Here is a 19,547-nt window from a genome sequence, read left to right as displayed (position 1 = left end):
AAGCTGTATGTTTTGTCCTCCTGTGTGAGGCTTGCAACACATACTCTACAACTATATTCGCTTTACATTCTAAACCTTAGGCAAAGTATGCTGAAGAGGCCACAGAAAATTAAAGGGCCCTGGGCTCCAGAAACAATCTGCAGTGCCAATCACGAGGGAGAATATAGAGACTCACTAGACTTTGCAAGAGCACAAAATGCAATCGTAGTGTTGTTAGCTACATACGTTATGGGCTCCTCACCTAACATAGAATCTTGGAGAAAAGCTTAACCCAACTAAAGATGTAAACATCCACAAGAGTGTCCATATCCAGGGTCATCAAGTGACAAGAGAGTCCCTGGATGGATTCTCCAACAATCTTACATTCCACTAATCCACGCCCTTTCCCCTCACTTCTGTAAGTTTGTCTTTTCCCGTAGTCATCTATGCCAAAAGTGTATCCTGAATGCCTTCCCACATGCCTCTGTCACCTTTCCCACAGTCCCTCCATACACCTTACATGCCCATTTCTTCTCACGTTGATGTTTCAGAAGTCCTGAGAGGCTGATTGTCCCAGAAAAGGATTATGCATTCACCTTTAAAAGAACATGTGGATTCAACACGAAAGCCAACTTTAAGATTTCCATCATCCTGTGCTTATCTATTGTGTATGATGATACTCAAAATGAAGGATTTTGGAGGTCCCAGCAAACTGGGACCTGGAAACCCAGTAACCCCATTCCTTGAACTATCTCTGCTTCCATAGGATGAAGTCAGCCTCCAACTAAGCTGTCTTTTGCTTTTACCTCCCCCACTCTGTCCTGTAGGAAGAATCCCAACACATCCCACACCCATTCACTCTACAACTTTAGAGGCCCAGCTCCAACGCAGACTGGTAATTTCCATGAAGAGAATAAAGCACGTGGATGGATCAATTCATTAGCACACCCGAATAAAGTGGATAAACATACACACACACACAAACACAAAGACACACTCACACACACACACAGACACAGAGTCACACATCCTTGAGAATGTTTATTTTTCATTCCATACAATCCAAATTTACCCCCTCTTCCTGATTTCTGGTGACTCGACCTCTTTTTCCTTTAGTTCCTGTGCATAAGACCATGCTGAGTACTGCCGTCCTGCATACTGTTGTAACTTTTTAGGAGTTCTGCTGTATTAGGTAAAATCTGATGCTCCATCATATTCAACTCAACAACTGGGAGTCCCCTAGAGAAACACAAACTCACGTTAAAACGCATTTTCTCTGAGCCATACTTGGAAATGTTTCAATTGTGGGGCCCGCTGAGAAAAGGATATCCCTTCCCCATTTGTGATCCCTTAAACTTCCTCCTACCACGTGTTACAAACTGTTCTGCGCAATCCCTGCCCCATTCCCAGTATTGTCTGTGAGGGGAGTCAGCTAACAAGATGCACTGTACCCTAAAAGCACACAGAAGTCTGATGGGGCAACAGCTTAAGGAAATCCATCAATCTAAACAGTCCTTTGTGGTTTGGGGCAAGGATGATCAGGACGCACATTCAGGGAGCCCAATCTTATGGGGTTGGTAGGATGACTGCCGGAGGGGTTCACAGCCATGGAATCAAGTGCCACAGACTGAACTGAATGATTTTCAGCTTTACTCCTCATTGATTCTGGAAATGGACGATTCTTCACTGGGCTTAAGACTCCACAGCTATCACCTGCTTTGCGTGAAGTCTCTAATGTGCCTTTTCAGCCCAATGCCATGAACGTCCTGGATTCTGTCACTCTCTGTCTTCCTCTCAAGGAATTTCTACATGTACCAAAGGAGCCTCAATTTCTACATTTCTGAAATGAGCACCCAGGCTCCCTGAATAGGCAGGTGCATCAACCCCCTTATACTAGGCATCAAACAGCTCCAGTCCCAACTAACGGCTCACCTGACGTCTCTGTTCCCTCTTCAGGTGGCTTCATCCTCTTGTAGTATTGCAGGGGATTGCGCCACAGGTCCTTACATAGGATCTGTCAGGGGACTCAATCGGGAAAGGCCTCATCAGGGCTCAGAAAGGTGACCCAAGCAGCTGGGAACACACGGGGTCATTTCTCATGTTTCCCAGTGAGGACTCACCTCAGCAATCTTGTTAGATCCTGCGAAGTTGTGGTCAGAGAACCAGTTGAAGAAGTTAAGGCTGCTGCTGTGGTGTCTGCGGCGATAGGCCTCCACTTCATAATACGGATACCACTCAATTGGAGTGGAACGAGAAGCCCTGTATTCTACAGAGACAGGAGTTTTTGTGGGAAGGGGGCTGGATCACGTCGGCAATGATCCACCCGCCATCTTCCTTCCACTACCCATCCTGGGAGCCACCTGTCACCTGTGATGTTCACCAGATATTCCTTGGTAATCACTTCATTCTGGAAGTAGGGGTTACTCCGAAAGAACAACATGATCTTGCAGAGATGAACAGGATGCTTCTCTTCTTCCACCTGTCAGGACAAGGTGGAGAAAGCTTAAATACGTTTTCGGGTGAGGTGCTCACTCTTGCTTACAGGAATGAATTATTTCCCTTACCCTCCCCCGCTAAACCCTCTCGCCTCAGTCTTCCTGGCCTCACCTCCAGGCTGACCATGTAGCTCAGCATGTCTTCATCTTCGTCAGTGATCAGGGCTGACATCTGGGGGTGGTTTGCAATCTGATTTAGGTCAAAGAGACTTTATACACGATGGAAGGGAAAGCGACGAGCAACAGGGAAGAAGGCCTAAGAGCACCCAGAGGCTGGGGTAGGGGATTTCTCAGATCTGCTTCCATGTATGATCTCCTTTCACCTCCCCCTCCCCGTAAACTAAGGCCTCCTGTGTTCACAGAGGGTGTATGATTCTGAGGCTGACTGCACTGACATGGGGAGGCGCGATTTGCAGAGACTTGCTGGTGTCTGAGGAGTGGCAGAATCTGCTTAGAGCCGAAGACGCCCAGTCCCAGATCGGACTAGCAAGGGGCAGCAATCACACTCCCTTAAAAATAGCTTGCTTCACCGAAAAACCTCTTCTGGTCTGAACTCGCTTCTGCTCTTCAAAAAGATGCCCCAAACGTCTGCTGCTCGGCATCACCAAGGGTTTCTCTGCCGCTTGCAGGACAATAGTACCCACGCCTGCTGTGGCTTTCCGCAGCCACATTTGTCCGTGGCAACTCCCCTTTGTTCCCCAAAGAGTCACATCGACGCCGAGCTGCCCATCGGTCACTTACACTTCCCCGAGAGCACCTCTCCACTAGAAAGGCCGAAGAAACACTGAGAAGGATACAACATTGGCCCAGAAGCCAGGGACGCTCTGGATGACGGCGCCTCTGCGGTCTAGGTGGGGCTTGCGCCTCCGCTCCATCTTTTCCCGCTGCCGAGAAAAGGCCTTCCTGGCTTGGGCATTAACCGGCTCCAGCTCCACCTGAACGGCCAGCAGCTCCTCCAGTGCAGACTCTGGGGTCATGGGCCCAGGGCCAGGCTGTGCCCGCTGGGCCTCCTCCTGCCGCTCCACGAGGCCCTCCTCCTCCGCCACCACCTCCACCTCCGCCATTATGTCATCCAACAGCAGCACCGCCTCCTCCCCCAAAGCCGCCTGCTCACTCTCCACCCCGGCCGCCCCCTCCTGTACAGCCTCCATCCTGAAGGCGGTGCCCTCCTCGGCACTCGCACGCACCAAGGCCTGTGCTGCCCGACCCACGCCACAGGAACCCTGCCGCAGCCTCTATGGCACCCGGTAGCTCAGCGAGCCCTCAGGGCGCATGCGCCGGGCTTCCAGGCGCCCCCTAAGGGACTGCGCGCGAAGGGCCGAGGGGCCGCACCCAGGCCGACTTCCTCCCGTCGTGGCCAATCAATGGGAGGGCGGTGGGCGTCTCCCTGGGCGGCACAGCCACTGGCGGGCCTGCATCTCCAGCCCCCCACCCCCCGCCTTCCCTGCCCAAGCCTCCTCCGAGAAGCCCTTGGAGCTTGTGCCGGGTAGCTAGGCATCCAGGCACACGCGGGCTGCGTGGCCTTTGGAATTGTGGGCATGGCAGCCCTGTGCCCTGACATCCTCAGGGTGGCAAGCCATGAACATCTCTATGTGTCACGAACACAGGAAACGTCTCTCTTCGTTAGGCAGGCCAGGTAGATGGTACGGAAGTAATACTGCAGATCCAGAGAAAACTCTCTGGTTCCTGGGGCTAGGGCGGCAGGGGTGTCCTGGGGGAAGTGATCGGGGCGGGCACGTGGGAGGAAAGTCGCCTGCCTTATAAAAGATTAATTGTGAGGAGAAAGTTATGCTTCCCATTACTACAAATACACAAGTATGATTTCATCCAAAGCTGAAAGCAGTCAATATAATTTGTTTTTAATGTTTTATTTAAAATCCTTAATTCCAACAGGATTACTCAAGAAAAATAACGTTATTCGTATTAAATAATGTTGATGTATTCCCTTTAATTGTTGATTATTTCAAATGTACGTAAAATAGTAAATGGCACTGTACAATGTAGTTTCATGAAGCATTCTTTATAGTTTTCATAAAATTGACAGTCTCCATGGAATATTTTAAGACTGAGGAAGTTCCATATATCATTTTATTGTACTTTCACTTTATTACTTCTTGCATGTCATAACTGATGGATATAAAACTATGTATATTTACAAACATGAAAAACATGGATTTTTGTTTACGTTTTCTAGTGAGACAAAGTTACCAATACTTATATCTATTTAGGACAATTTTTACAAACCCAAAGTTCTAATCTGTCTTTTCTTTGAAGTTTCATATTTCAGTCTAGGTATGTAATGGAATTGGCTGGGATCATTCTTTGATTTCACTGTTATTTGTGAGTTTCTGATATGCTTTTAGGAATGTATAGAGTTTCAAGCTTGCTTTCTTCTTCTTCATCTACCTTTGGACCTGTATATGCGATGTCTGCAATAATGTGCAGTGCTATCTGACATACGGCTGCTGAAAGATACAAGCATATATACAATTCTTTGTTTCAGTGAATCTTTAGGAACAGACAAGTAACCTGAGACATAATTATGGTATGAATGTAAGCAAGCAGTTTATCATAGAGGTACAATAAGGGTGAAAATAAATGTAAAAATACATGCCTCATCCAAAACATGAGGTAGTCCAAATGAAAAATGTAAGTTGGCGTAAAGAACACTTTAAAAGTTCTGATTCTTTCTGGTGAGAGCAAGGAGCTCAGAAACCATGAGAAAGTCCTTCAAAGCTGCATGTTGGATTTGCAGGTCAGGATGGAAAGCCTGGGTCTGGGGGAGGGTGCTACGGTCCTGGTCTGGTTGAGGTCCTTCTGGGGCTCAGGTGTGTCTCAGCGGGAAAGCTGGGAAGGGGAAACGCATGCTTCACCCCGGCTAGAATGCCACCTCAGCCCACCTAGATGAAATTGCCCCTTCACAGCCCTGTTTCTCCTTCTTGGACAGGCAGGTGGAGGAACTCGGCCACCCTGAATACAAGTGGTAGGAAGAAGTTTGCCTTTCATCACAACATTTACTTCGGAAACAAAGTGATGACTAAGGAGTATTGCATTGGCATCCTCCATGAGGAGTAGAGGGGGTAGTACCTCGGAAGCTGGGCCTGGCGTGAGCCTTCCTGACTCGTCTCCCTCCAGGATACAGGGCGACTGGCTCCACTGCAGTCCAGTGGTTCCAGGGTCATGCAAGTGAAAGCCCGAGTTTCCCGCAGGTCACTGCCTGAGCTTCTTCAGCTGGTTGTCTGACTGTGACGGCCCAGGTTATGGCACGATTGCTGAGGTGGGGCAGCTATGGGGCATCATCGCAAAGGACCTTCTTCGACATTCCTTGGCATCGGAGGAATTGGCTTTGAACCAGAACCTGACCTGTCACGGCCAATTTGCCCAGTCCACCAGATCATCAGCCAGGGCCTGTGGCTCTATATTCTGCAGCACTACCCAAGGGAGTTAGGCCCTCAGAGAGGGAACAGAGAAGAGGCTAGGGAAGCAGCCCAGGGCTGGGGGTTGAGAGGCCTGTGGGTCCTGGAGGTAGGACACACATAGAGAAGCCAAGGCTCAGGGAGGAGACTGCAGTAAGGAAACTCAGGCCATCATGGGCTGGTGGAGAAATGCCCATCAGGGAACTGTGGTACCCACATTTCACGATGGGGGAACCGTAATCTGCTTAATAGGCATAAGCAGCTAAGGTCAATGGGTGGGAAGCCAGGATCAAGGGATAGCTGCCTCATCATCCCTTGCTAGCTACTTCCCTGTCCTGAGGCTTGCTTCTACCTGGGGTTCAGTTTGGGCTCAACCAGGGATCTCTCACCCTCCACACAGATGCCCACCTGAGGCCTGTCTAGGTCTGCGTCCTCCCAGAATGACTCTCCCAGGCCTGCTAAGTACCGTTTGGATGACACCACGCTCCACTGACATGCTTGCTTCCCTCCGCCATCCTCATTCACCCACCAACTCCCCACCCCAAAAAAGGCAGGCCACCGCACGGGGAATCTGGAGGACCACACAGGGCTCACAGGGGAGGAAATGTGAAGAGACGGCAAAACAGAACAGGACATTCTGTGTGTTTCCAGAGGCAATCTGCCTGGATATTAAGGCCCACCTCAGTATTGGTGAGGACACCCAGTGTCTCTTGGCCCTGAGCATGTGCACACAAACACGCACATTGTCTAAACGGCATTGACATCACTACTACCTGAGGCATCCTCAGATTCTATACAACCCCTGTAAAAATATCAATGATACAATCTTCTTAGAAAAACAATCTGGGAATCCCAAATTTGCTATGAAATGGCAGAAGATCCTGAAAACCCAGAGCAATCCAGTAAAAAGCACAAAGCTGGAGCCACCACACTACCTAACTTCATGATATACTACTACAAAACTTTTTGTACCAAAATACAATAGCACTGGCAGAAAAGCAGAGACTAGAGCTCAGGAAAAACAACAGGAGCCCAGAACTAAGTCACTGCATTTGCATCTCACCGCCTTTACCCAAAGAAGCAAGAACGCCCAATGCAAAATCAAGTATCTTCTATAAACTAGGTTGGGGAAATGTGAATAGCCACACAAAGGATTTTACAAGTGGATTATTTATCACCAAACTCCAGTGTCAGATCTGAAACGATAAAAATAGCAGAAGAGATCACAAGGAAGAAGCTCCATGGCGTCCGTGTGTGCAATGATGGTCTCAAAGTGACTGCCAGAACACAGTAAACACCATCAAAAACAGAGAATGGAATCATAGCAAACTAAAGTGCTTCACCACACCATAGAAAACTCAACATACAGAAGGGACATCCTACAGGATGGGAGCAATGATTGAATAGTCACAGTACAGAAGGAACTCCCAACAACTCAATAGCATGAAAACAAATGGGCGAAGGCTGCGAAGACTCATTTGTGAAACTGAGACATACAGTTGCCCAGAAGACACACTAAAAGGTCCTCAGTATCCCCAATCCATCACGAAAATGCAAATCAAAAACACAATGAGATTTCTTCTCACTTCAGTCAGAATGCATATTATCCGAAAGTCAAACAAAAAAGAAAGAAAAGAAAACCCTAATCTCTGGTGAGGATGCAGAGAAAACGAATTCCCTGCTCACTTTTGGGGAGAATGTAAATTAGTGCTGGCATTAAAGAAGCTTTATGGCTCTTATTTAAGTATAAACAGTCTTCAGAAATCTACAAGTAGAACCACCCACTATATGATCCAGCAAATCAGAATACCCGGGCACGCCCACTAGTACACAGATCAGTATGTTGAAGTGGTGCGTGCACCCATGCAATTATTGCTGCACTCATTACGTTTTTGCTGTAGCCAAAATACGGAAGCAATCTGAGTGTCCCTCCATTGATAAATGGATTAAAAAATGCAGCAAAAACACGTATGCGCAATGGAAATATGTTGAATATGGGAATCTGTTGAATGTGTGCATGCCATTCTGTTAAGTGACATAAGCCAGGTATCAGAAAGGAAAATAGCACGTGATCTCATTCTTATATGAAATCAAAAAAGCGGACTTCAGAGAAGTAAGACTCCAAAGACTGCGGTGAAGAGGGTGCACTGACGAGATGCTGGATGAAGAACTCATACTTCTAGTTATAAAGGAGGAATAGGTTAAAAATATTTTCTTCAGCATGCTCACTATAACTAGTGGTAACATATTCTTTCTCTAAAAATATTTGAATACAGTGCATGCCATGTTTGTTCACCACAAAAATGACAACTATGTGAGGACACACATATGTTGATTGGCTGGATGTATCCAATGCAGAATGTATATGACCTGTTGAACATCACGCCTTAAGTGGTAAATATGTATCATTTCATATGACATTTTTTAATTAAACCTACAATTTTTAAAATGCCTTAACAAAATAAATGCAAATAAAATATTGTATTATAAAGCAGTGCTTTTCTTTTCTAGCAAAGTCTTTTTCATGACACAGGAAAGAATGCAAGCCTTTTGGTAACTTGAGAAATAAATACATTTGTGTACATGTATATATATAATATATACATGTATATACGTATATAAATGTGCATATATACGTATATACATGTATATACGTATATATGTGCGTATATATGTATTTTTATATATGTGTATATATATATGAAAATCCCTATGAATGCTGATGATGAGTTGAAAGATAGAAATTCCAGGCACAGAGACTATAGTCCATGAATTGAAACCTTCAGTGCATGTTTCAAAACAAGACGTGAGGAGGAGGAAGAAAAAAGTAAAAAACACAAAGCCATGGCAGGTCCATGGGTTACACCTGTCATCCCAGCACTTTGGTAAGCTGAGGTGGGAGGATTGCCTGCACTCAGGAGTTCCAGATGAGCCTGGGGCAACATGGACCCACATTCAAAAAGTAAGTATTTAGTTAATTGATACATAGCTTGGAGGGGTGGCATGCATCTGTACTGCCAGGTGTGTGAGAGTCTGAGTTGAGAGGATCACATGGGTGTGTGGTGCCTGGGCTGCAGTGGGCTGAGATCGTGGGGCTGCTGTCCAACCTAGAAGACAGAGTAAGACCCATTCTCGGAAAACAAACAAAAAAACAGTCACATTAGGTAAATTAAAACTATGTAGTGTGAGGAGAATCAAAATAAACGAAACATCATCAGAGCCTATGCGATCTGATGAAGGAAACCAGCTTTCACATAATAACAGCCCCAGCTGGGGAGAACAATGAGAAAGGGCAGAGAGAACACTGTAAATAATAACACGCCAAATTCCCCAAATGAGTTAAAAGACATAAAAGTACAAAGAGTGCTTCTTTTCAATTCAATGCCCTTGAATTCAGAATTAGAAAGTAAACCCAGATAGAGAATAGAAAGACAGACGATACAGATGGAGAGCGTGTGTTGGGGAAGTAAGGGAAGGATGAAAGGAGGGGTGTAGAGGAAGGAAAGGAAAAAAGGAAGGGAGAGAGACTGATAGATGTTCAAAGACACAGATACAAAGTCTACAATGGTTGTAGAGATAGGCATGTGCAAATTGCCGCAGGGAGTGTGGAAAAATATCGGAACCACGGAGACCTAGGTGGAGTCAGAGAAAATATACAAACTCGCACAGAGAAATAAACATACACAACCACAAACACACACGTGGTAGTTTAAACATGAAAAGACACCAAGTCCCTGTCGGTACAAATCACAGATGTGCTTCCGAGTTACTGAGGCACAATGCAAATTTGTCAGTGCCCTTAGCATCTGTGGCCCACGTGCACGGATATTCAGTGGAAGAAGTGTTACACAGCCTTTATAATTCAGCACGATCTGTGATAATACCAGAAGAAGGGATCTCATGTGAAATCACTAGACTGAATTGCACGTAGGATTCAAGGAAGAAGCCCAGTCTGCTGCATTCACTCGGTGGGGTGGCAATATGGCTGAGCCACCAACCCATGGCACGCCCATCCATTGTAGACAGTTCCTGGTTTGCTGCCTGCCTTGGAAAAAGCTCCTCCCCTACCACCACTTTAAAACAGGCTAGCTCCAAAACTAGTCCTGGCATCCATTTACGGTCATTTTCTTATCTATTTACCTCCTAGAAAAATCATTGCAAGACCCTTTCCTCAACATTTTCCTATGCATTAAATTTGGGGAAACGCATTTTAAGACGACCTCGTTATAGGCAAGTCCCCAGACGTTTCCTAATCTGAGTTGCGCAGAGTGCACACACCAATCTGTTGCCCCATTGCCACTATACGGATACCGTACTGGACCACAGTGTCTTTGACATGCACACAGTAGGATAGAGGGCAGCTTGAGGGGGCCAAAGAGTTCCGACTGTTTTCAGAATAATTTGCTTAGAAAACGTGTTTCTCCTGTGTTTGTGGGTCAGGGGGACGGTAGTCAGGGAGGACAAGACTCCCGCTCCACAGCTTCAGCTGTCTGCATAGGAGCAGGGACAAAACCGGGCGATAGATTTTCAAAGCTCAACTGCTTTGATACCGAGCAGAAGGGGTAGAAAGCATACTGAAGGCCCCACAACAGATTCAGGAACTTTGACTGTCAAACCCTCTTCCCTGAAACAACATAGCTCTTCTCACAGAAGCTGTGCTGACCAGAGTCTATACGGGACAGGAATGTTAGCACTCTATTAGCGTGTGGTCAACATGGATGCTCATGTTGGAACTCTTTCATCTGGGAACAGGAAAGAAAGTTCTGCCTCCGACACTGAAATCCTCCTGCCCCATCCTTGACAGAGGCAACCCCTTGTCTTGTGCATAGACACAGGTGTTCCTGGGAAGCAGCCTCCCACTCGCGAATGAAAGCTGTATGTTTTGTCCTCCTGTGTGAGGCTTGCAACACATACTCTACAACTATATTCGCTTTACATTCTAAACCTTAGGCAAAGTATGCTGAAGAGGCCACAGAAAATTAAAGGGCCCTGGGCTCCAGAAACAATCTGCAGTGCCAATCACGAGGGAGAATATAGAGACTCACTAGACTTTGCAAGAGCACAAAATGCAATCGTAGTGTTGTTAGCTACATACGTTATGGGCTCCTCACCTAACATAGAATCTTGGAGAAAAGCTTAACCCAACTAAAGATGTAAACATCCACAAGAGTGTCCATATCCAGGGTCATCAAGTGACAAGAGAGTCCCTGGATGGATTCTCCAACAATCTTACATTCCACTAATCCACGCCCTTTCCCCTCACTTCTGTAAGTTTGTCTTTTCCCGTAGTCATCTATGCCAAAAGTGTATCCTGAATGCCTTCCCACATGCCTCTGTCACCTTTCCCACAGTCCCTCCATACACCTTACATGCCCATTTCTTCTCACGTTGATGTTTCAGAAGTCCTGAGAGGCTGATTGTCCCAGAAAAGGATTATGCATTCACCTTTAAAAGAACATGTGGATTCAACACGAAAGCCAACTTTAAGATTTCCATCATCCTGTGCTTATCTATTGTGTATGATGATACTCAAAATGAAGGATTTTGGAGGTCCCAGCAAACTGGGACCTGGAAACCCAGTAACCCCATTCCTTGAACTATCTCTGCTTCCATAGGATGAAGTCAGCCTCCAACTAAGCTGTCTTTTGCTTTTACCTCCCCCACTCTGTCCTGTAGGAAGAATCCCAACACATCCCACACCCATTCACTCTACAACTTTAGAGGCCCAGCTCCAACGCAGACTGGTAATTTCCATGAAGAGAATAAAGCACGTGGATGGATCAATTCATTAGCACACCCGAATAAAGTGGATAAACATACACACACACACAAACACAAAGACACACTCACACACACACACAGACACAGAGTCACACATCCTTGAGAATGTTTATTTTTCATTCCATACAATCCAAATTTACCCCCTCTTCCTGATTTCTGGTGACTCGACCTCTTTTTCCTTTAGTTCCTGTGCATAAGACCATGCTGAGTACTGCCGTCCTGCATACTGTTGTAACTTTTTAGGAGTTCTGCTGTATTAGGTAAAATCTGATGCTCCATCATATTCAACTCAACAACTGGGAGTCCCCTAGAGAAACACAAACTCACGTTAAAACGCATTTTCTCTGAGCCATACTTGGAAATGTTTCAATTGTGGGGCCCGCTGAGAAAAGGATATCCCTTCCCCATTTGTGATCCCTTAAACTTCCTCCTACCACGTGTTACAAACTGTTCTGCGCAATCCCTGCCCCATTCCCAGTATTGTCTGTGAGGGGAGTCAGCTAACAAGATGCACTGTACCCTAAAAGCACACAGAAGTCTGATGGGGCAACAGCTTAAGGAAATCCATCAATCTAAACAGTCCTTTGTGGTTTGGGGCAAGGATGATCAGGACGCACATTCAGGGAGCCCAATCTTATGGGGTTGGTAGGATGACTGCCGGAGGGGTTCACAGCCATGGAATCAAGTGCCACAGACTGAACTGAATGATTTTCAGCTTTACTCCTCATTGATTCTGGAAATGGACGATTCTTCACTGGGCTTAAGACTCCACAGCTATCACCTGCTTTGCGTGAAGTCTCTAATGTGCCTTTTCAGCCCAATGCCATGAACGTCCTGGATTCTGTCACTCTCTGTCTTCCTCTCAAGGAATTTCTACATGTACCAAAGGAGCCTCAATTTCTACATTTCTGAAATGAGCACCCAGGCTCCCTGAATAGGCAGGTGCATCAACCCCCTTATACTAGGCATCAAACAGCTCCAGTCCCAACTAACGGCTCACCTGACGTCTCTGTTCCCTCTTCAGGTGGCTTCATCCTCTTGTAGTATTGCAGGGGATTGCGCCACAGGTCCTTACATAGGATCTGTCAGGGGACTCAATCGGGAAAGGCCTCATCAGGGCTCAGAAAGGTGACCCAAGCAGCTGGGAACACACGGGGTCATTTCTCATGTTTCCCAGTGAGGACTCACCTCAGCAATCTTGTTAGATCCTGCGAAGTTGTGGTCAGAGAACCAGTTGAAGAAGTTAAGGCTGCTGCTGTGGTGTCTGCGGCGATAGGCCTCCACTTCATAATACGGATACCACTCAATTGGAGTGGAACGAGAAGCCCTGTATTCTACAGAGACAGGAGTTTTTGTGGGAAGGGGGCTGGATCACGTCGGCAATGATCCACCCGCCATCTTCCTTCCACTACCCATCCTGGGAGCCACCTGTCACCTGTGATGTTCACCAGATATTCCTTGGTAATCACTTCATTCTGGAAGTAGGGGTTACTCCGAAAGAACAACATGATCTTGCAGAGATGAACAGGATGCTTCTCTTCTTCCACCTGTCAGGACAAGGTGGAGAAAGCTTAAATACGTTTTCGGGTGAGGTGCTCACTCTTGCTTACAGGAATGAATTATTTCCCTTACCCTCCCCCGCTAAACCCTCTCGCCTCAGTCTTCCTGGCCTCACCTCCAGGCTGACCATGTAGCTCAGCATGTCTTCATCTTCGTCAGTGATCAGGGCTGACATCTGGGGGTGGTTTGCAATCTGATTTAGGTCAAAGAGACTTTATACACGATGGAAGGGAAAGCGACGAGCAACAGGGAAGAAGGCCTAAGAGCACCCAGAGGCTGGGGTAGGGGATTTCTCAGATCTGCTTCCATGTATGATCTCCTTTCACCTCCCCCTCCCCGTAAACTAAGGCCTCCTGTGTTCACAGAGGGTGTATGATTCTGAGGCTGACTGCACTGACATGGGGAGGCGCGATTTGCAGAGACTTGCTGGTGTCTGAGGAGTGGCAGAATCTGCTTAGAGCCGAAGACGCCCAGTCCCAGATCGGACTAGCGAGGGGCAGCAATCACACTCCCTTAAAAATAGCTTGCTTCACCGAAAAACCTCTTCTGGTCTGAACTCGCTTCTGCTCTTCAAAAAGATGCCCCAAACGTCTGCTGCTCGGCATCACCAAGGGTTTCTCTGCCGCTTGCAGGACAATAGTACCCACGCCTGCTGTGGCTTTCCGCAGCCACATTTGTCCGTGGCAACTCCCCTTTGTTCCCCAAAGAGTCACATCGACGCCGAGCTGCCCATCGGTCACTTACACTTCCCCGAGAGCACCTCTCCACTAGAAAGGCCGAAGAAACACTGAGAAGGATACAACATTGGCCCAGAAGCCAGGGACGCTCTGGATGACGGCGCCTCTGCGGTCTAGGTGGGGCTTGCGCCTCCGCTCCATCTTTTCCCGCTGCCGAGAAAAGGCCTTCCTGGCTTGGGCATTAACCGGCTCCAGCTCCACCTGAACGGCCAGCAGCTCCTCCAGTGCAGACTCTGGGGTCATGGGCCCAGGGCCAGGCTGTGCCCGCTGGGCCTCCTCCTGCCGCTCCACGAGGCCCTCCTCCTCCGCCACCACCTCCACCTCCGCCATTATGTCATCCAACAGCAGCACCGCCTCCTCCCCCAAAGCCGCCTGCTCACTCTCCACCCCGGCCGCCCCCTCCTGTACAGCCTCCATCCTGAAGGCGGTGCCCTCCTCGGCACTCGCACGCACCAAGGCCTGTGCTGCCCGACCCACGCCACAGGAACCCTGCCGCAGCCTCTATGGCACCCGGTAGCTCAGCGAGCCCTCAGGGCGCATGCGCCAGGCTTCCAGGCGCCCCCTAAGGGACTGCGCGCGAAGGGCCGAGGGGCCGCACCCAGGCCGACTTCCTCCCGTCGTGGCCAATCAATGGGAGGGCGGTGGGCGTCTCCCTGGGCGGCACAGCCACTGGCGGGCCTGCATCTCCAGCCCCCCACCCCCCGCCTTCCCTGCCCAAGCCTCCTCCGAGAAGCCCTTGGAGCTTGTGCCGGGTAGCTAGGCATCCAGGCACACGCGGGCTGCGTGGCCTTTGGAATTGTGGGCATGGCAGCCCTGTGCCCTGACATCCTCAGGGTGGCAAGCCATGAACATCTCTATGTGTCACGAACACAGGAAACGTCTCTCTTCGTTAGGCAGGCCAGGTAGATGGTACGGAAGTAATACTGCAGATCCAGAGAAAACTCTCTGGTTCCTGGGGCTAGGGCGGCAGGGGTGTCCTGGGGGAAGTGATCGGGGCGGGCACGTGGGAGGAAAGTCGCCTGCCTTATAAAAGATTAATTGTGAGGAGAAAGTTATGCTTCCCATTACTACAAATACACAAGTATGATTTCATCCAAAGCTGAAAGCAGTCAATATAATTTGTTTTTAATGTTTTATTTAAAATCCTTAATTCCAACAGGATTACTCAAGAAAAATAACGTTATTCGTATTAAATAATGTTGATGTATTCCCTTTAATTGTTGATTATTTCAAATGTACGTAAAATAGTAAATGGCACTGTACAATGTAGTTTCATGAAGCATTCTTTATAGTTTTCATAAAATTGACAGTCTCCATGGAATATTTTAAGACTGAGGAAGTTCCATATATCATTTTATTGTACTTTCACTTTATTACTTCTTGCATGTCATAACTGATGGATATAAAACTATGTATATTTACAAACATGAAAAACATGGATTTTTGTTTACGTTTTCTAGTGAGACAAAGTTACCAATACTTATATCTATTTAGGAAAATTTTTACAAACCCAAAGTTCTAATCTGTCTTTTCTTTGAAGTTTCATATTTCAGTCTAGGTATGTAATGGAATTGGCTGGGATCATTCTTTGATTTCACTGTTATTTGTGAGTTTCTGATATGCTTTTAGGAATGTATAGAGTTTCAAGCTTGCTTTCTTCTTCTTCATCTACCTTTGGACCTGTATATGCGATGTCTGCAGTAATGTGCAGTGCTATCTGACATACGGCTGCTGAAAGATACAAGCATATATACAATTCTTTGTTTCAGTGAATCTTTAGGAACAGACAAGTAACCTGAGACATAATTATGGTATGAATGTAAGCAAGCAGTTTATCATAGAGGTACAATAAGGGTGAAAATAAATGTAAAAATACATGCCTCATCCAAAACATGAGGTAGTCCAAATGAAAAATGTAAGTTGGCGTAAAGAACACTTTAAAAGTTCTGATTCTTTCTGGTGAGAGCAAGGAGCTCAGAAACCATGAGAAAGTCCTTCAAAGCTGCATGTTGGATTTGCAGGTCAGGATGGAAAGCCTGGGTCTGGGGGAGGGTGCTACGGTCCTGGTCTGGTTGAGGTCCTTCTGGGGCTCAGGTGTGTCTCAGCGGGAAAGCTGGGAAGGGGAAACGCATGCTTCACCCCGGCTAGAATGCCACCTCAGCCCACCTAGATGAAATTGCCCCGTCACAGCCCTGTTTCTCCTTCTTGGACAGGCAGGTGGAGGAACTCGGCCACCCTGAATACAAGTGGTAGGAAGAAGTTTGCCTTTCATCACAACATTTACTTCGGAAACAAAGTGATGACTAAGGAGTATTGCATTGGCATCCTCCATGAGGAGTAGAGGGGGTAGTACCTCGGAAGCTGGGCCTGGCGTGAGCCTTCCTGACTCGTCTCCCTCCAGGATACAGGGCGACTGGCTCCACTGCAGTCCAGTGGTTCCAGGGTCATGCAAGTGAAAGCCCGAGTTTCCCGCAGGTCACTGCCTGAGCTTCTTCAGCTGGTTGTCTGACTGTGACGGCCCAGGTTATGGCACGATTGCTGAGGTGGGGCAGCTATGGGGCATCATCGCAAAGGACCTTCTTCGACATTCCTTGGCATCGGAGGAATTGGCTTTGAACCAGAACCTGACCTGTCACGGCCAATTTGCCCAGTCCACCAGATCATCAGCCAGGGCCTGTGGCTCTATATTCTGCAGCACTACCCAAGGGAGTTAGGCCCTCAGAGAGGGAACAGAGAAGAGGCTAGGGAAGCAGCCCAGGGCTGGGGGTTGAGAGGCCTGTGGGTCCTGGAGGTAGGACACACATAGAGAAGCCAAGGCTCAGGGAGGAGACTGCAGTAAGGAAACTCAGGCCATCATGGGCTGGTGGAGAAATGCCCATCAGGGAACTGTGGTACCCACATTTCACGATGGGGGAACCGTAATCTGCTTAATAGGCATAAGCAGCTAAGGTCAATGGGTGGGAAGCCAGGATCAAGGGATAGCTGCCTCATCATCCCTTGCTAGCTACTTCCCTGTCCTGAGGCTTGCTTCTACCTGGGGTTCAGTTTGGGCTCAACCAGGGATCTCTCACCCTCCACACAGATGCCCACCTGAGGCCTGTCTAGGTCTGCGTCCTCCCAGAATGACTCTCCCAGGCCTGCTAAGTACCGTTTGGATGACACCACGCTCCACTGACATGCTTGCTTCCCTCCGCCATCCTCATTCACCCACCAACTCCCCACCCCAAAAAAGGCAGGCCACCGCACAGGGAATCTGGAGGACCACACAGGGCTCACAGGGGAGGAAATGTGAAGAGACGGCAAAACAGAACAGGACATTCTGTGTGTTTCCAGAAGGCAATCTGCCTGGATATTAAGGCCCACCTCAGTATTGGTGAGGACACCCAGTGTCTCTTGGCCCTGAGCATGTGCACACAAACACGCACATTGTCTAAACGGCATTGACATCACTACTACCTGAGGCATCTCAGATTCTATACAACCCCTGTAAAAATATCAATGACACAATCTTCTTAGAAAAACAATCTGGGAATCCCAAATTTGCTATGAAATGGCAGAAGATCCTGAAAACCCAGAGCAATCCAGTAAAAAGCACAAAGCTGGAGCCACCACACTACCTAACTTCATGATATACTACTACAAAACTTTTTGTACCAAAATACAATAGCACTGGCAGAAAAGCAGAGACTAGAGCTCAGGAAAAACAACAGGAGCCCAGAACTAAGTCACTGCATTTGCATCTCACCGCCTTTACCCAAAGAAGCAAGAACGCCCAATGCAAAATCAAGTATCTTCTATAAACTAGGTTGGGGAAATGTGAATAGCCACACAAAGGATTTTACAAGTGGATTATTTATCACCAAACTCCAGTATCAGATCTGAAACGATAAAAATAGCAGAAGAGATCACAAGGAAGAAGCTCCATGGCGTCCGTGTGTGCAATGATGGTCTCAAAGTGACTGCCAGAACACAGTAAACACCATCAAAAACAGAGAATGGAATCATAGCAAACTAAAGTGCTTCACCACACCATAGAAAACTCAACATACAGAAGGGACATCCTACAGGATGGGAGCAATGATTGAATAGTCACAGTACAGAAGGAACTCCCAACAACTCAATAGCATGAAAACAAATGGGCGAAGGCTGCGAAGACTCATTTGTGAAACTGAGACATACAGTTGCCCAGAAGACACACTAAAAGGTCCTCAGTATCCCCAATCCATCACGAAAATGCAAATCAAAAACACAATGAGATTTCTTCTCACTTCAGTCAGAATGCATATTATCCGAAAGTCAAACAAAAAAGAAAGAAAAGAAAACCCTAATCTCTGGTGAGGATGCAGAGAAAACGAATTCCCTGCTCACTTTTGGGGAGAATGTAAATTAGTGCTGGCATTAAAGAAGCTTTATGGCTCTTATTTAAGTATAAACAGTCTTCAGAAATCTACAAGTAGAACCACCCACTATATGATCCAGCAAATCAGAATACCCGGGCACGCCCACTAGTACACAGATCAGTATGTTGAAGTGGTGCGTGCACCCATGCAATTATTGCTGCACTCATTACGTTTTTGCTGTAGCCAAAATACGGAAGCAATCTGAGTGTCCCTCCATTGATAAATGGATTAAAAAATGCAGCAAAAACACGTATGCGCAATGGAAATATGTTGAATATGGGAATCTGTTGAATGTGTGCATGCCATTCTGTTAAGTGACATAAGCCAGGTATCAGAAAGGAAAATAGCACGTGATCTCATTCTTATATGAAATCAAAAAAGCGGACTTCAGAGAAGTAAGACTCCAAAGACTGCGGTGAAGAGGGTGCACTGACGAGATGCTGGATGAAGAACTCATACTTCTAGTTATAAAGGAGGAATAGGTTAAAAATATTTTCTTCAGCATGCTCACTATAACTAGTGGTAACATATTCTTTCTCTAAAAATATTTGAATACAGTGCATGCCATGTTTGTTCACCACAAAAATGACAACTATGTGAGGACACACATATGTTGATTGGCTGGATGTATCCAATGCAGAATGTATATGACCTGTTGAACATCACGCCTTAAGTGGTAAATATGTATCATTTCATATGACATTTTTTAATTAAACCTACAATTTTTAAAATGCCTTAACAAAATAAATGCAAATAAAATATTGTATTATAAAGCAGTGCTTTTCTTTTCTAGCAAAGTCTTTTTCATGACACAGGAAAGAATGCAAGCCTTTTGGTAACTTGAGAAATAAATACATTTGTGTACATGTATATATATAATATATACATGTATATACGTATATAAATGTGCATATATACGTATATACATGTATATACGTATATATGTGCGTATATATGTATTTTTATATATGTGTATATATATATGAAAATCCCTATGAATGCTGATGATGAGTTGAAAGATAGAAATTCCAGGCACAGAGACTATAGTCCATGAATTGAAACCTTCAGTGCATGTTTCAAAACAAGACGTGAGGAGGAGGAAGAAAAAAGTAAAAAACACAAAGCCATGGCAGGTCCATGGGTTACACCTGTCATCCCAGCACTTTGGTAAGCTGAGGT

The 19,547-nt window shown here is 46.6% G+C and overlaps 2 protein-coding genes across 2 annotated transcripts; both read right to left on the bottom strand.

Annotated features, from left to right (window-relative positions):
* Positions 1–1,008: 1,008 nt before the first annotated feature.
* LOC129395750 (testis-specific Y-encoded protein 3-like) lies at positions 1,009–3,748 on the bottom strand. Its single transcript, XM_055107178.2, has 6 exons — positions 3,272–3,748; positions 2,587–2,664; positions 2,347–2,458; positions 2,100–2,245; positions 1,912–1,993; positions 1,009–1,218 (listed from the first exon to the last, which is right to left on the bottom strand). The coding sequence occupies exons 1-6, from the start codon at positions 3,623–3,625 to the stop codon at positions 1,196–1,198; spliced, it is 795 nt and encodes a 264-aa protein (XP_054963153.1). The 5' UTR covers positions 3,626–3,748; the 3' UTR covers positions 1,009–1,195.
* Positions 3,749–11,764: 8,016 nt separating this feature from the next.
* LOC129395751 (testis-specific Y-encoded protein 3-like) lies at positions 11,765–14,508 on the bottom strand. Its single transcript, XM_055107179.2, has 6 exons — positions 14,032–14,508; positions 13,347–13,424; positions 13,107–13,218; positions 12,860–13,005; positions 12,672–12,753; positions 11,765–11,978 (listed from the first exon to the last, which is right to left on the bottom strand). Exons 1-6 carry the CDS (start codon positions 14,383–14,385, stop codon positions 11,956–11,958), a joined length of 795 nt encoding a protein of 264 aa, XP_054963154.1. The 5' UTR covers positions 14,386–14,508; the 3' UTR covers positions 11,765–11,955.
* Positions 14,509–19,547: the final 5,039 nt, after the last annotated feature.

This window comes from Pan paniscus, chromosome Y (assembly GCF_029289425.2).
Source record: "Pan paniscus chromosome Y, NHGRI_mPanPan1-v2.0_pri, whole genome shotgun sequence".
Taxonomy (NCBI): Eukaryota; Metazoa; Chordata; class Mammalia; order Primates; family Hominidae; genus Pan; species Pan paniscus.
The sequence above is the reverse complement of the archived record's forward strand: the minus strand, read 5'-3'. Positions and strand labels throughout refer to the sequence as shown.

Coding starts and splice junctions, on each gene's coding strand:
- LOC129395750 (XM_055107178.2), bottom strand. CDS start 3,625: ATGGAGGCTGTACAGGAGGGGGCGGCCGGGGTGGAGAGTGAGCAGGCG. Junction 2,246..2,346: donor ATATCTGGTGAACATCACAG/GTGACAGGTGGC, acceptor CTGTCTCTGTAG/AATACAGGGCTTCTCGTTCC. Junction 1,994..2,099: donor GATCTAACAAGATTGCTGAG/GTGAGTCCTCAC, acceptor GTCCCCTGACAG/ATCCTATGTAAGGACCTGTG.
- LOC129395751 (XM_055107179.2), bottom strand. CDS start 14,385: ATGGAGGCTGTACAGGAGGGGGCGGCCGGGGTGGAGAGTGAGCAGGCG. Junction 13,219..13,346: donor GCTACATGGTCAGCCTGGAG/GTGAGGCCAGGA, acceptor TTGTCCTGACAG/GTGGAAGAAGAGAAGCATCC. Junction 11,979..12,671: donor AGAGGGAACAGAGACGTCAG/GTGAGCCGTTAG, acceptor GTGTTTCTCTAG/GGGACTCCCAGTTGTTGAGT.